Source organism: Myotis daubentonii, chromosome 3 (genome assembly GCF_963259705.1).
Source record: "Myotis daubentonii chromosome 3, mMyoDau2.1, whole genome shotgun sequence".
Classification (NCBI taxonomy): Eukaryota; Metazoa; Chordata; class Mammalia; order Chiroptera; family Vespertilionidae; genus Myotis; species Myotis daubentonii.
Genome location: NC_081842.1, coordinates 9,985,963 through 9,998,493, shown reverse-complemented (window position 1 = coordinate 9,998,493; position 12,531 = coordinate 9,985,963). Strand labels below are relative to the sequence as shown.

General features: G+C 48.9%; 1 protein-coding gene across 13 annotated transcripts in view; it reads right to left on the bottom strand.

Moving 5' to 3' along the window:
- The window catches only part of PCNT (pericentrin), a 92,423-nt gene that overhangs the window by 57,925 nt on the left and 21,967 nt on the right, over positions 1 to 12,531 (bottom strand). For 8 of the 13 annotated variants that reach the window (XM_059686738.1, XM_059686730.1, XM_059686737.1 and 5 more), the window contains exons 11-16: positions 10,859 to 10,946; positions 8,913 to 9,042; positions 7,750 to 7,961; positions 5,314 to 5,780; positions 3,448 to 4,012; positions 2,529 to 2,729 (exon numbers count right to left, since the gene is read on the bottom strand). In XM_059686738.1, coding sequence (XP_059542721.1) covers positions 2,529 to 2,729; positions 3,448 to 4,012; positions 5,314 to 5,780; positions 7,750 to 7,961; positions 8,913 to 9,042; positions 10,859 to 10,946 — 1,663 coding nt within the window. The remainder of the gene's footprint in view (positions 1 to 2,528; positions 2,730 to 3,447; positions 4,013 to 5,313; positions 5,781 to 7,749; positions 7,962 to 8,912; positions 9,043 to 10,858; positions 10,947 to 12,531) is intronic. The other 5 variants (XM_059686739.1, XM_059686740.1, XM_059686743.1 and 2 more) reach the window with 3 other exon arrangements.

Here is a 12,531-nt window from a genome sequence, read left to right as displayed (position 1 = left end):
GTAAATAGTACTGCACAAAGAACATCAACATAGTAATAAAGACATTCAAACTATATCTAAACTGACCACAGGTTCTCTTAATATTTTCAAAAATTATCATATAAATAGATTTTTTTTAAACAAGAAAAGATGAAATTGCCTTGAGCAAACAGTACTGGTCACACTATGGTTTACTTCTCTTTCCAGACCCTGCTTGGTGTTACCACCTGAGGAAGGGTCCTTCATGGAGGGACATCTCCAAGAAAAGGAAACCAAGCTTACGTTCAGAGCACTTTTCTCACAGCCACACCCCAGAGGGAGGGAACCTGTAAAGTGATCCAATCACCTCACACATTAAGTCAGTCTTCTGATGAGTGACACAGCTTTTCAACAGGTGCAAGATATTTGTAGCCCAGATAAGACCTATTCGCAGAGGAAGAACAGTGTGTCCCAGCTATTTTGAGGATGATGATCCTGGCATCCCAAGAAATGCCCAGCAAGGCTTTATGTAATATCTGTTTGCAGTAAAGCCTGAGGGAAGACCGCAGGAGGAACATGCCAATACCTACAAGAGTTCGCATCAAGTCATGGACCTGACTCCAATCATTGTAAGGGTCTGCAGGCATGTTTACAGGGAATAGGGGGAAATGTTAGCCGACATCCCAGGAAGCAATAAAAACATACCTAGTGCAAATGGGACCATGTGTGCATCCTGACATGAAAACCAGAGGAAGAGACTGCAACTTGGGCTCGATATGGGATGAAATTTAAAAATAACTTGATTTTTTAGTTTAGAATGGATTATGATTATGTTACATTGGAGAGAAAAAGACCTTACTTAGTAGAGAGATACTGAAAACATCTGGAATTTGCTTCAAATAATTGGGGGTTGGGAGTACTGATGCACTATGATTGCCACCTATTCCACCGGGCAGCCAGATATGAAGTTTTACTGAACTGTTCTATTCCTGTGTATGTTAAAATTTCCTCCACTAAAACATTAAAATAGGAGCAGAAACAGTATGTCCCATTGTTTTCTTCCTAGAAATAAAAAATAAGCTAGACAAAAGGTCACTTCAAGAGTACCTAACACTCACATCCTTACTAGCAGAGTAAAGGGATAACATTCTTGAACTGGTACCACAACTGGAAAAAGACTCCCCAAATGCCCTAGGAGCAGACAATAGTCAACACGAGTTTTAAAAAAAACATAAATGACAAGCAGTCTCAAAGTGTGTATGGCTCTTCATGTCGCCAACAGATAAAATGGGCAAGAATGTGTCAGAGATGGGACTCTTCAGCGGGAGGATGGTAAGTCAGAGTTTGAGACACCCTCAGCGTGTCTGTAGGTCTCAGGGCAGCACCTCAGGAGAGGGGGACAGCTGTCCACACTTGAGGTGCTAACCCACCCAGACACACTGTCCCTGGGTCCTGAACTGCAAACTATAGTTGTGCAGTGAGGTTGCAGGGCCTGCCACCCAGGTGGGTTCCAGCCCCTTGGACACATGGGGAAGAGTGTCCCCCTCACACAGGAGCTCACAGAACCTGCCAGCACCCCACTGTCACATGCCTTTTACCAGAGCAACTGAACAATAAAGGTAATGAGAGGTCGATGGCTTGTCCACCTTACAACTTCCACTCTTCCTCGCTGTAGTGAAGCAGCTTCCCGGAGGCCGTGTAACCCTCTGTGATGGCCCCTCAGGACAGCAACTCAAGGGGCTTGGGGACACTGAGAGAGCTGAAGGGACCCTGAAGAAGTGGAGGGGAACCTAAAGGAACAATGAAGGGGCTGAGGAGACGCTTAGGGGACAAGGGCTGGGGGGGGGGGGGGGGGCGCGCATTGCAGGAAGAGCAAGGGCTGGCCCCTGCATCAAAGCCCCTCTTGACGAGCTCCCGCTCCTGGGGAGGCCTCGGTCTGGATGTTGCTCTGGGCCCAGAGATGCAACAACAAACAGAGCAGAGGACAGACAGGACAAGCACAACCTGCCACATACTCTGCTGGGAGACAGTGCTGTGGGGCCAGAGGGGAGGAGGTGGGAGACAAATTAATCAGTCAGGGAAAGGCTCATTTAGAAGGTGATTTGATGAAAAGAAGAGAGAGTAGGAGTTTCCATGCAAGGGACAAGGACACGTTCAGAGAAGAGCACCGCTGGTATGTCATAGGAAAAGCAAGGTAGCACGTGGCCATGAGAATAAGCAGAAGCACAGGAGCCAGGAGCAGAGGGCACATGTGGTCGGAGTTTGTGGGGAGCCATGCCCCTGATCCAGCCACAGGCCCTGGAGTCTTAAGGTGTGCTATGGGGTACACAAGGCAGGAACTGCTCTGCAGAGAAGAGACTATTGAGGGGCTGGTAGCCAGGCTCCTAATAGATCCTGGATCCTCTTCGCATGTCCAAGGCCCACCCAGGAAGCAGCCCCACAGGCTTCACCAATGCCCTGTACCATCTACAAGCAGTGTGCATTCCAATGAGAAGCCCCAGGAGGCCCGGCGATCCCAGATTCCTCTTCTACCCAAGAAGGGGCTGCTATGCACACTCGGAGCAGCTCACCTGCATAGCCCTCTCCTGCAATGCCTGCTGCTCTGCCCACTGCCTCTGCATCTCAGCTGCGTGAATGTCACCAAGCTCCTGCAGGGCGGCCTGGTGCTGCTGCCCCAGGAGGAGGACCTCAGCATGCACCCGGTCCAGGGCCACACTCTTTTCCTCCTCCAGCAGGCGCCTCTGATTCAGCAGGGCTCCAGCCAATTCCTCCTGCCAAGAGAGTCCACAGGACACTGCACCCCACCCACCCTACCTCAGTACCCACACTGTAGAACTGAAGGCACACGTCCCACCCTGCAGTATCTGACACAGTCTGCCCCTGGAGGCCTGACATGCCCAGCTGGCCCACAAACTGGGCAGTGCAGCCCCATCTACTGTGACTCTAAAGTTTTAGGCCAAATACACATATCCTATTCAAGACACACAGATGCAGGTTACAAAGATGGGTGCCAGCCCAGGGCTCCTGGGCTTTCTCCAGAAATTCCCTTTCATACCAAACTTCAAGTCACTGCTCTTGACACATGACAGAGGGTTAATTTTATGGAGCACCCACAAAGGAAAGCCAAGGGTACATATGCACAAGAGCAAAACAAAGCTGAGGCCCTGGAATGCCAGGCTCACAGAGAGGGCCAGCACAGACACGAGGAGGACTCTGAGCCAGTGAGATCATATGCACACTTCCCTAAGCCTTCCCAAAAAGTCTGTGATCACGTGAACAAAGAAACCCTTAAAACTCACTGTTCTAAACCTACCTCATGAGGAAACCAAAGTCACCACTGAAAGGAACAGTGAGACACACAGACACGGGCTTGCACAGACACTGACACACTCGTGTAGGTGCACACTCATGGACACACAAGAGTGCAGTGAATCACACAGGCCACTGGAAGACACCTGTCCTGAGACAGGGAAAGGGCCCGGTCCTCACCTGGTGAGCCCCCTGAAGCTCTGCAGCCAGGGCCCTCAAACTCTCAGCGTGTTCAGTGCTCAGTTCAGCTTTCCAGCTGCCCTTTGCAGACTCAAGCTCTTCATCATGTTTCCGCTGAAGTTTCTCTAACTCCTGAGTCAAAATCATTTGGTGAGAAGAGTCTTTTTTCTGCAGTTGTTCCTCAAGGTCCCCTCGCAACAGTTCTAGGGCCCGCCCATGCTCATCCCGGAGGGCCTGAATTTCAGACAGGTAACAGGACTCCACAGAGTCCAGCTGTGACAAATGTCTCGTCTCCAGAGCATGGATTTCAGCAGCATGTTTTGTCTGCAGTTCAGCCACACGAGCTTCTGAAAGAGCCCACTGCTCTCTCTGGAACATAGCCTTTAGCTCCTCGACACTGGCCTGGTGCTTGGCCTCAAGTTCTGCTGTCAGGGACAGAACGTGCTGCTGGTGTTTCTCCTGCAGGAGCTGGAGCTCGCTGGCGTGCTTCTCCTGGGCCTCCCGTAGGAGGGCATCTTGTTCTGCAGTGAATTTCTCTGTGATTTCTTTACGTTGTTCTAAAAACCTGAGATGACATGCAAAGTGAACAGACAGCAAAACATGTAGTCGTAAAAGCAGCAACCTCTTCACATTTCCCGCAGGAAATACCTCTATTGACAAGGTCATCATTCATGGGTCTAACTGTCCTTACTCCTCCCTCTGCCACAAATGGTCTGAGAGCACACCACCAGCAGTAAGTGGAGTAAAGGGGCCATATGAAGCCGGAGGACTCAGAGGCCAGAGCCCAGGCTCCTGGCCGCTCTGCAGAGACTCGTCCCCAGCAAGGCACAGCCTGAAGTGGAGGACACAGGACCCACAGCAAGAAGCCACATGTATGCTCCCAACAGACACGACGGAAAAGCAGGCATGACTGTTACAAGAGAAGGATCTCGACAGGAAAGAGGCAGCACGACCACTCACAGGAGCCCACATGCCCACAAAAAGCATTCAAAAGACCTCAGAAACACTCTTCAGTTGTGAATTAACAAACGTGAATTAAAAGAGCCACAGGAGGCACTGGCTGGCAAAGCAGAGGCAGGAAGATGCCTTCTCATTAAAGCACCCAGAATCCCACCAGGAACAGGGAGGAGCCTGGAACCTCTACTGGTCCACGTTATGTTAGTGGCACGGCTTGGTGAGTTCACAAAAACAAAAGCTGTGACTAGTTTTACATGCTGGTGTCTACCAGATTCGAAAAAGGCGTTTCCATGGATTACCCCACTTAACCTTTACCTGAGAGCACTCAGGTTTCGTGCCCACATGATGCATCAGGATTGAACTCAAGTTCTCAGACCCCAGAGCAGAAGCTCTCGCACCTCCCTCATGATGCTGGGGAGCAACTGACACACGAGAAGCAGCAGAACCAACAGCATGTCCACTGACCCCAAAACTCACGAAAATCCTGACATGATAGGCCAAGTTTACAGAAAAAGAACCAAATCACATTCTAAATCTATTTAAAACCTGGAGATGTACATATTTTAGTAAAAAAAAAAAAAATTTTATATATGTTTAAGAAAAACACAGAAAACTTATGTGAACTACATATCCTTATAATAAATTAGGTCTACAGTTGTGCTACTGAAATTTTAAAATGTGCAAACAGAACAAAAATGACATGTCAGCACACCTTGTTTACAGAGCCAAATGTCCCGTTCTCATTTTAGGATGAAGAACAAGTGTCCAGGACTCAGGACATCACTGAGAGCCCACAGATCGTCTTCCCAGATCTGCCTCCCACCCTCTACCAGGTGTCCTGGGTCAGGTCTCTCGTGGAGCCAGGCAGATGGCGCCAAACTAACAAACTGCTACAAGAATGTCACCCACCTGTTCTGGGCCAGCATCAGCTGAAGGGCGCAGTCCTTCTTCAGATTGGGGGGAGCAAGCTCCAGGTCTTGGTCCTGGTCCACCAGGGCCAGTTCACTGCTCAGCTCCTGGCCGCTCTGCAGAGACTCGTCCCCAGCAAGGCCAAGCTCCAGTTGCCGCAGGCGGCCCTGCTGCTCCTTCAGGGACCCCTCCAAGTCCAGGATCTGGGCAGCCTGCTGATCCTGGAGTTGCCTCATTTCAATTTCTCGAAGCTCAAACCCGTTTATTATTGACTGTTTCTCCAATTCAGCCTGTTCTCTCAGGTCAAGGAGCATCAGGGTTAACTTCTCTTCAGCTTCTCTCTTTAGGGCTTCGCTTGTATCTTTCCACCCTGCTTCTCTTTCTTTGAGTTCTTGTTTCATTAGCTGAATCTGCTCCTTAGCTTTCCTCAGTTCTTCCTGATGATCTTCAACTAAATTATGTTTTCCCTATAGATAACAATTATATTTAAGAGGAAAGAAGTTAAAAATTATTGGCAGCAAAAATCAAAATCCATCTCTGAAGACAGAGAAGCTTCCACAACATATAGGCATTGTGCTGAGCAGAGCAATGGGACTGCTTTGTGTGTTGATGGGAACAGAATTAAACCTAAAAGGAACAAACTTACACTACTTGCTTAAGTAAAAGGTATCCACATGGAACCAACAGCTCTGTCTGGAGTTGGCAAGCCTGGACAAAAACTAACTGAACTGAACCCAAAGACGGGCTGAAGGCCTTCTCTGTTGCACCTAGACCAGCAATAGGGAAAAATCTGATATATCACAGGTCATCTGTTGATAAAAAGGCCAACTCGACCCCTAACAGAGCTGAAGCACCACCAGCAAGAAGAATAGAAGTCTGAGGGAGATGAGAGCAGCAGACAGTGTCAGTAGTTCAAGTCTTTGGACTTGCACAACTTGAAATTTATATTCCAGGATACTATACAGGAACCTGAGCAAGAGGCTGATGAGCTAAAACTAATACTTTTAAATGAGGTATCTTGTGAAACAGAGGATGAATCAGAAAGCAGTAGGCAAATATCCTGGTGTGTAGTTTTTTTAAAAAAAAGGTCAACAAACTACTAAACATAATAAAGAAGTAAACAAAATCAAAACAGATATGTAAGACTGACTTCCACTCCTTATTTAGAAGTTATTTAAAAATGAAGTTTAGGGTCCTGCTTGTGATGATGGTTGAGAAGTCCTAATGAGACCAAACTTCCCAGAGATCACAACTATAAACTCTGGATAAAATATAAGAAACTACCTGAAGGCCCAGAGAGCATCTGAAAGAAATGGCACTAGGTGATTTACTGTGTGTGCTGTGCTCACAAGAATTCCATAATCTTACTTATTTGAACAGAGGGACTGGAAAGTGAAAGAGGAAAGTGATTTAGGACAGAGCCAGAGACCGAGAGCAAAATCTGGAATAAACCAAGCCCTAAATTTAGGATCTTGCCTGACCCCCATGTGTGATGGCAGACTCCAAGGGCAAGCTGGCAAAAACTAAATGAACTGAGCAGTACACTTCAGTCCAGAGGAGTGTGTGACTCTGAATCTAGGCAGGTTAACTGCCTACTAAAACACAGAATCATTACTCTTCAGAGGAATATAACAGAATCCAGACTCTCCACAATGTCCAGGACCCAATCCAAAAATAGTTAATATACAAAATAAAGAGAAAATATGATGCATGCAGGGGTCCCCAGCCATCATTCTTCTCATTAACATACAAGACCCTTAGTACAGATGCCAAGGGTTTTAAGCAGCTATGTGAGTAGTTGAAGGAAAAGAGCATGTATTTATTATATTATACATATGGACAGCATATAGTTGGGTATTTTAAAAATCCATTCTGACAAACTTTGCCTTTTAATTAGAGTGTGTAGTTCGTTACCTTTTCATGATGTTATTGACAAGGGTACACTGAGGGCTGCCATTTTATTACTAGTTTCCACATGTGGAAAAGACTTAAAAGTTCTAGTCACCTTAATTACAATATTCCTACAAAGTGATAAAACTGTGCTGCTGTATAATGAAGCCCTTCAATAACTCAGCGAGTCTATGTTTGTGTTTATCAGCCTGCACAATGGTGCAGCAGCAAGCTCATCACTCAGGGTCCCAGGAGAGCCTGGGGGTTCGAGACACCTCCACTGGAGGCACTGGGGACAAGACTTGAAGTTAGCTGTGGCTCAAGCCCCTTCCTGCATCCTCTGAAGACACCCAGCGGCTCCCTCAGCCCGAGCTCTGGACTCAGCTGGGGAGCAGGCTCACTCCCACTGAGGGAGACACCAAACCCGCTCCTAATCGTGCACATGTGTGGCCTGACATCCTATCCATCCTCTGGCCCAGGCCACTGCTCCCACAAGGTCGCAGTGGAAGTGGCAGTCATGCCTCGCCATAAGGACTCACAACTCACTTTCTCCAAGTCCTCTTTCAGGCGGATTTCCCACTGCAGCTTCTCATGTAAATTTCGGTTTTCTATTTTTAACAGATTGATTTCTTCCTGGAGCTCTGTTTGAAGCATTGAGAGTTTAACCTCTGTTTCCAAACCCAAGGTTGTTGTTGCCACTTTGGTCTCCACCTCCACAGCTGGGCCCTGCACACCCGGAAGATGCATGCAAGCAAGCTCTACGAGGAAGGAGACAGAAAAGACAGGCATGACCCACGAGGACACCCACGTAACAGGGACAGGACACTTGTATTCAGATGCCTCAGACAACAGAAATTCAGATTTTAAAAACTCCTGTGTGTACTTGGTGTCAGGAGTGAACACGACTGGCGGCCCAGCAGTCAATGTGCAGAACCATACCCGATGCTGCCCCTGCACAAACCCTGTCCCGCCACCCACTCTGCTCCTTCAGGTCGGGTAGCAGGTGACTGTAATCAGATGTGTCCATCATGCCCAAGGACCATAATGTGCTGCATGGTGGCCATGGGGCACTTCTCGCGCAGGAAGGAGAACCATGAGGAGTAGATGTCAAGTGTGGCGTGAAAAAAAAAAAGTGTGGCATGACCTCGGCTGTCAGGGTCGTGCCCCCTCTCATCTGCTCCACAAGCTCTGAGGGAGCCTGAGCCAAGATGGGCACTTGTGCCAGAGTACCCAGAGGGACTCTGAACCCACCAGACCCTCATATGGGACTCTCTGCCTCACCTCCTGAGCTCTATGCGGAACACAATAGTGCCCACCCCCAGGGCTGTCCCAAGCTAGCACACCAGGCATCTGGGCTGCCCAAGCCCTTCTGGAATCTGTGTCTGGCCTTACATCCACTCTCACCACAGCAAGGCCACTACCTGTTCCCATCTGCCACACCCCTGGGATGACCACAGCTCCTCCATCTGCCACCTCCTGGCTGCCACAGCCTCCTGTTAGCCCTGGTGAGACTGCACAGTCAGGCCCTCTGTTGACACACCTGGGCCCTGTCCCACCCCTGGACTCTAGGACCCGTGTGGGGACACCCCGAGCCGACCACCAGCTCTGCAGAGTAAAGGGACAGCATACCCAGATGACTCAGGCAGTCGATCATGGCGAGGCTCCCAACCTCCCCACAAATCACACATTGGCTGCTAAGGGACACCCACCTGGGCCGGGCTCTTCCAAGAGCCCCACACGCTGTACCAACACCTGGGTCCCCACAAGGTCCGCCTCTTGTTGGGCTGCCACTTGGTGCTGTGGGCTCTCTTCTAACTGAGTTTGCAAGCACAGGCCCTCCTTTGGGGAAGTCACACAGAAGAAACGTTTCAGTGAGCCTCTGCCTGGTGGCCTTGTCACTGCCCCCAGGTATGCCCCATGAGCGATGCAGGCTCATGCAGTCTTCTTGTGCTGCCTATCCTGTCCAGAGGGAAATAGCTGGCTGCGGCCCTGAGGAGGGCAGGCTCTGCTAAAGCGAGGGGCCCACAGTGAGGGAGTCCTCCTCATGCTCACAGAGCCAACGTAGGACACCAGCCACAGGAGCGCCAGGCTGACCCTGCCCAACAGACCCCCTGCCGTTACCTCCCCTTCCCAGGGTCAAGCCTCACCTGTTCCCCCCGCCCCATCCCCATCCTTCACAGGCCACTCAGCCTCCCTGACCAGCCTCATAGGCCAGGGCCTCAGCTGAAGGGGTCCTGCTTTGATATGGGGCTCCCAGGCTTCTGCACCCACTTATTCCTGAGCCTCCTCTGCTCTCCTTGCCCTGCACTTTCCCATCTAGAGCCGGTGCAAGGTCTGGTGCTGGGCCTGCTCAAGAGTTTCGGGGAGAGGAGGACAGGGTCTCTGATTGCTGCTGTTAGCAGCCCTGACAACAGGCCCAGCCAAGCATCCTTATGGGGAAAAGAAAAGCAGGCAGGCAAGGAGACAGGCTCAACGCTTTCATACTTCCTTTTCCCTCATAATGCAACCAGTAAGCTCATTTTCCTTAAAAAAAATCACTGAGGAGTGACATCAACCTAAATTTCAAGATTCCTGCCCCTATGACAATTGAGCACACAAAAGGGCCAAGTTCCAAACTGGATGAACAAATTGAAGGAGTTTGTCGGAATGGCTATCATCAATACATTAACAAACAACAAATGTTGGCAAGGATGTGGAAAAAAGAGAACCCCATGCACCGTTGGTGGGAATGCAGACTGGTGCAGCCACAATGGGAAGGAGCATGGAGTTTCCTCAAAAAATTAAAAATGGAACTGCCTGTGACCTAGCTATTCCACTTCTGGATAAAAACACTAATTTGAAAAGATACATGCACGCCTATGTCCATTACAGCGTTTCTTTACTGTAGCCAAAATATGGAAGCAACATAAGTTGCTATCAATAGATGCATAAAGAAAAGGTGATATATGGGTGCACATATATATACAAATATTATTCAGCCATAAAAAAGAATCAAATCTTGCCATTTGTGACAGCTTGGATGGATCTGGAGGCTATTATGTTAAGTAAAACAAGTCAGAGAAAGACAAATAAGATATGATCTCCCTTATATGTGGAATCTGAAAAAAAAAAAAATAGAACAACTGAACTCATGGATACAGAGAACAGACAGGTGGTTGCCAGAGGGCATGGGTGGGAGAAATGAATGAAGTGGGTCAAAAGGTACAAAATTCCAGTTAATAAGTAAGGCCTGGGATATATTGTACAACATGGTGGCTTGTAGGGAAAGTTGCAAAGAATAAATCGTAAAAGGTCTCATCACAAGAAAAAATATTTGTAACTAACTGTGTGGTGATGCTAACTAGACTTACTGCGGTGATCATTTCACAATATGGACAAATATCGCATCATTACATTGTCACCTTGGACTAATACAATATTACATGTCAATTATCTATATTATAAAAACCCAGTGGCCCTAACACTGTAACAACCAAAGGCCAGTCACCAGGAGGCTGTGCGCGTGGCGAGGCAGGTGGGCGGGGCTGCATGCATGGTGCAGCAGGGTCTGGGGTCTGGGGTCCCGGGTCTCACGCTATTTCCCGCGGGTCTGGGTCTCACACGATTTCACGCGCTGGGTCACTAGTACATCAATAAAACAAAACTGGCCTGTCACCTCATGCTGCTCCAGATGAAAGCTGAGCTGATCGAGGTCGTCTCTTCTTTCTTTTTCAGAAGTCTCTTCTAAAGCCGCACTGGATGAACTAAGAGAAAATACATCCTGAAAACCTTACACATAGCACTTTCACATCTGAACTCTGCTCCGTCCCTGGGATCTGACCACATGAAAGAAGAAAACCCTTCCTGCTCCTTCCATCACAAGCCTACTTGCATCAAGAACAGGACACCACTGACTGAAATATGTGTCAGTGACCACAGCTGGTGTTTTAGTGACAGGGACCCTGAGGCAACATAGATCCCCACTGCCTGAGCCCACCTCCACCAGCCGCACATCATCTGCAGCCGGTCCTGTGAGTCAGATTCAGCTTTTAGCTCTAATGTTCTCTGAGTTTGGGTCCCAAACATAAAAGTGTGTTAATAGAATACCAGGCTATTCATCTCCATTGGCATGAAATCACAAGCAAAATTAGATTTCAGGAGTGGAACACACAATACAACATATAGATGATGTATCATAGAATTGTGCACCTGAAAACTATATAATTTTATTAACCAACTAGGGGCCCGGTGTGTGTGGGGGGGAGTGTCCCTCAGCCCAGCCTGCCCCCTCTCACATACTGGGAGCCCTCAGGTGTTGACCCCCATCACCCTCCAATCGCAGGATCGGCCCCTTGCCCAGGCCTGACGCCTCTGGCTGAGGCGTCCGGCCCGGGCAGCGGGGACCCGCAGCTGCAGCGGCCCCACGATCGTGGGCTTCGCTTTAGGCCCAGGCAAGGGACCCCTAGCTCCTGGGACTGCCAGCTTCGACCGTGCCCAGCTCCCATCGCTGGCTCCACCCCTACTTCCTGCTATCACTGGCCAGGGCGGCAAAGGCACCTGATTCTCCGATCATGGCTGGGGGGCAGGGCAAAGGCGGCCCCAGGGCCGCCTTTGCCCTTCCCCCCAGCTCTTAGCTCCCCCCTGGGTTTCCGATCACTGTCAGTGGCAGGGGGCTTCTTCCTGCTTTCCCTTTCGCCTCCCTGCATTGTGCCTACATATGCAAATTAACCGCCATCTTGTTGGCAGTTAACTGCCAATCTTAGTTGGCAGTTAACTGCCAATCTTAGTTGGCAGTTAATTTGCATATAGCCCTGATTAGCCAATGAAAAGGGTAGCTCGTACGCCAATTACCATTTTTCTCTTTTATTAGTGTTGATAATATCCCACAAAATTCAATAAAAATAAATTAAAAAATTTAAAAAGTTGCTTAAATATATAGAGATAGTATCCTACCCTATCTAATAAAAGAGAAACATGGTAATTAGTGTACGACCGCTACCTTTCCCATTGGCTAATCAGGGCGATATGCAAATTAACTGCCAGCCAAGATGGCGGCCGGCAGCCAGGCAGCTTAAAGCGAACATGAGGCTTGCTTGCTTCAGTGACGGAGGACTCCAACGTTCCCCACCTGCCGCTTCAGGCCTCTGAGCTGCAACTCTAAGCAACTATGTTACAAATATAGAAGCTAAGCAAAACCCCAGAAACCTGCTTTAATCCCTCGGGCTTCAGCCAGCAGGATCGCAATATTGTTTCAAATACAGAAGGTAAACAAAGGCCAGAAACCTGCTTTCAGCAGCGGAGGCCTAAGAGCTGGAGCCAAGCCTCAAAGCTAAAGCTGGTCCAGAATAA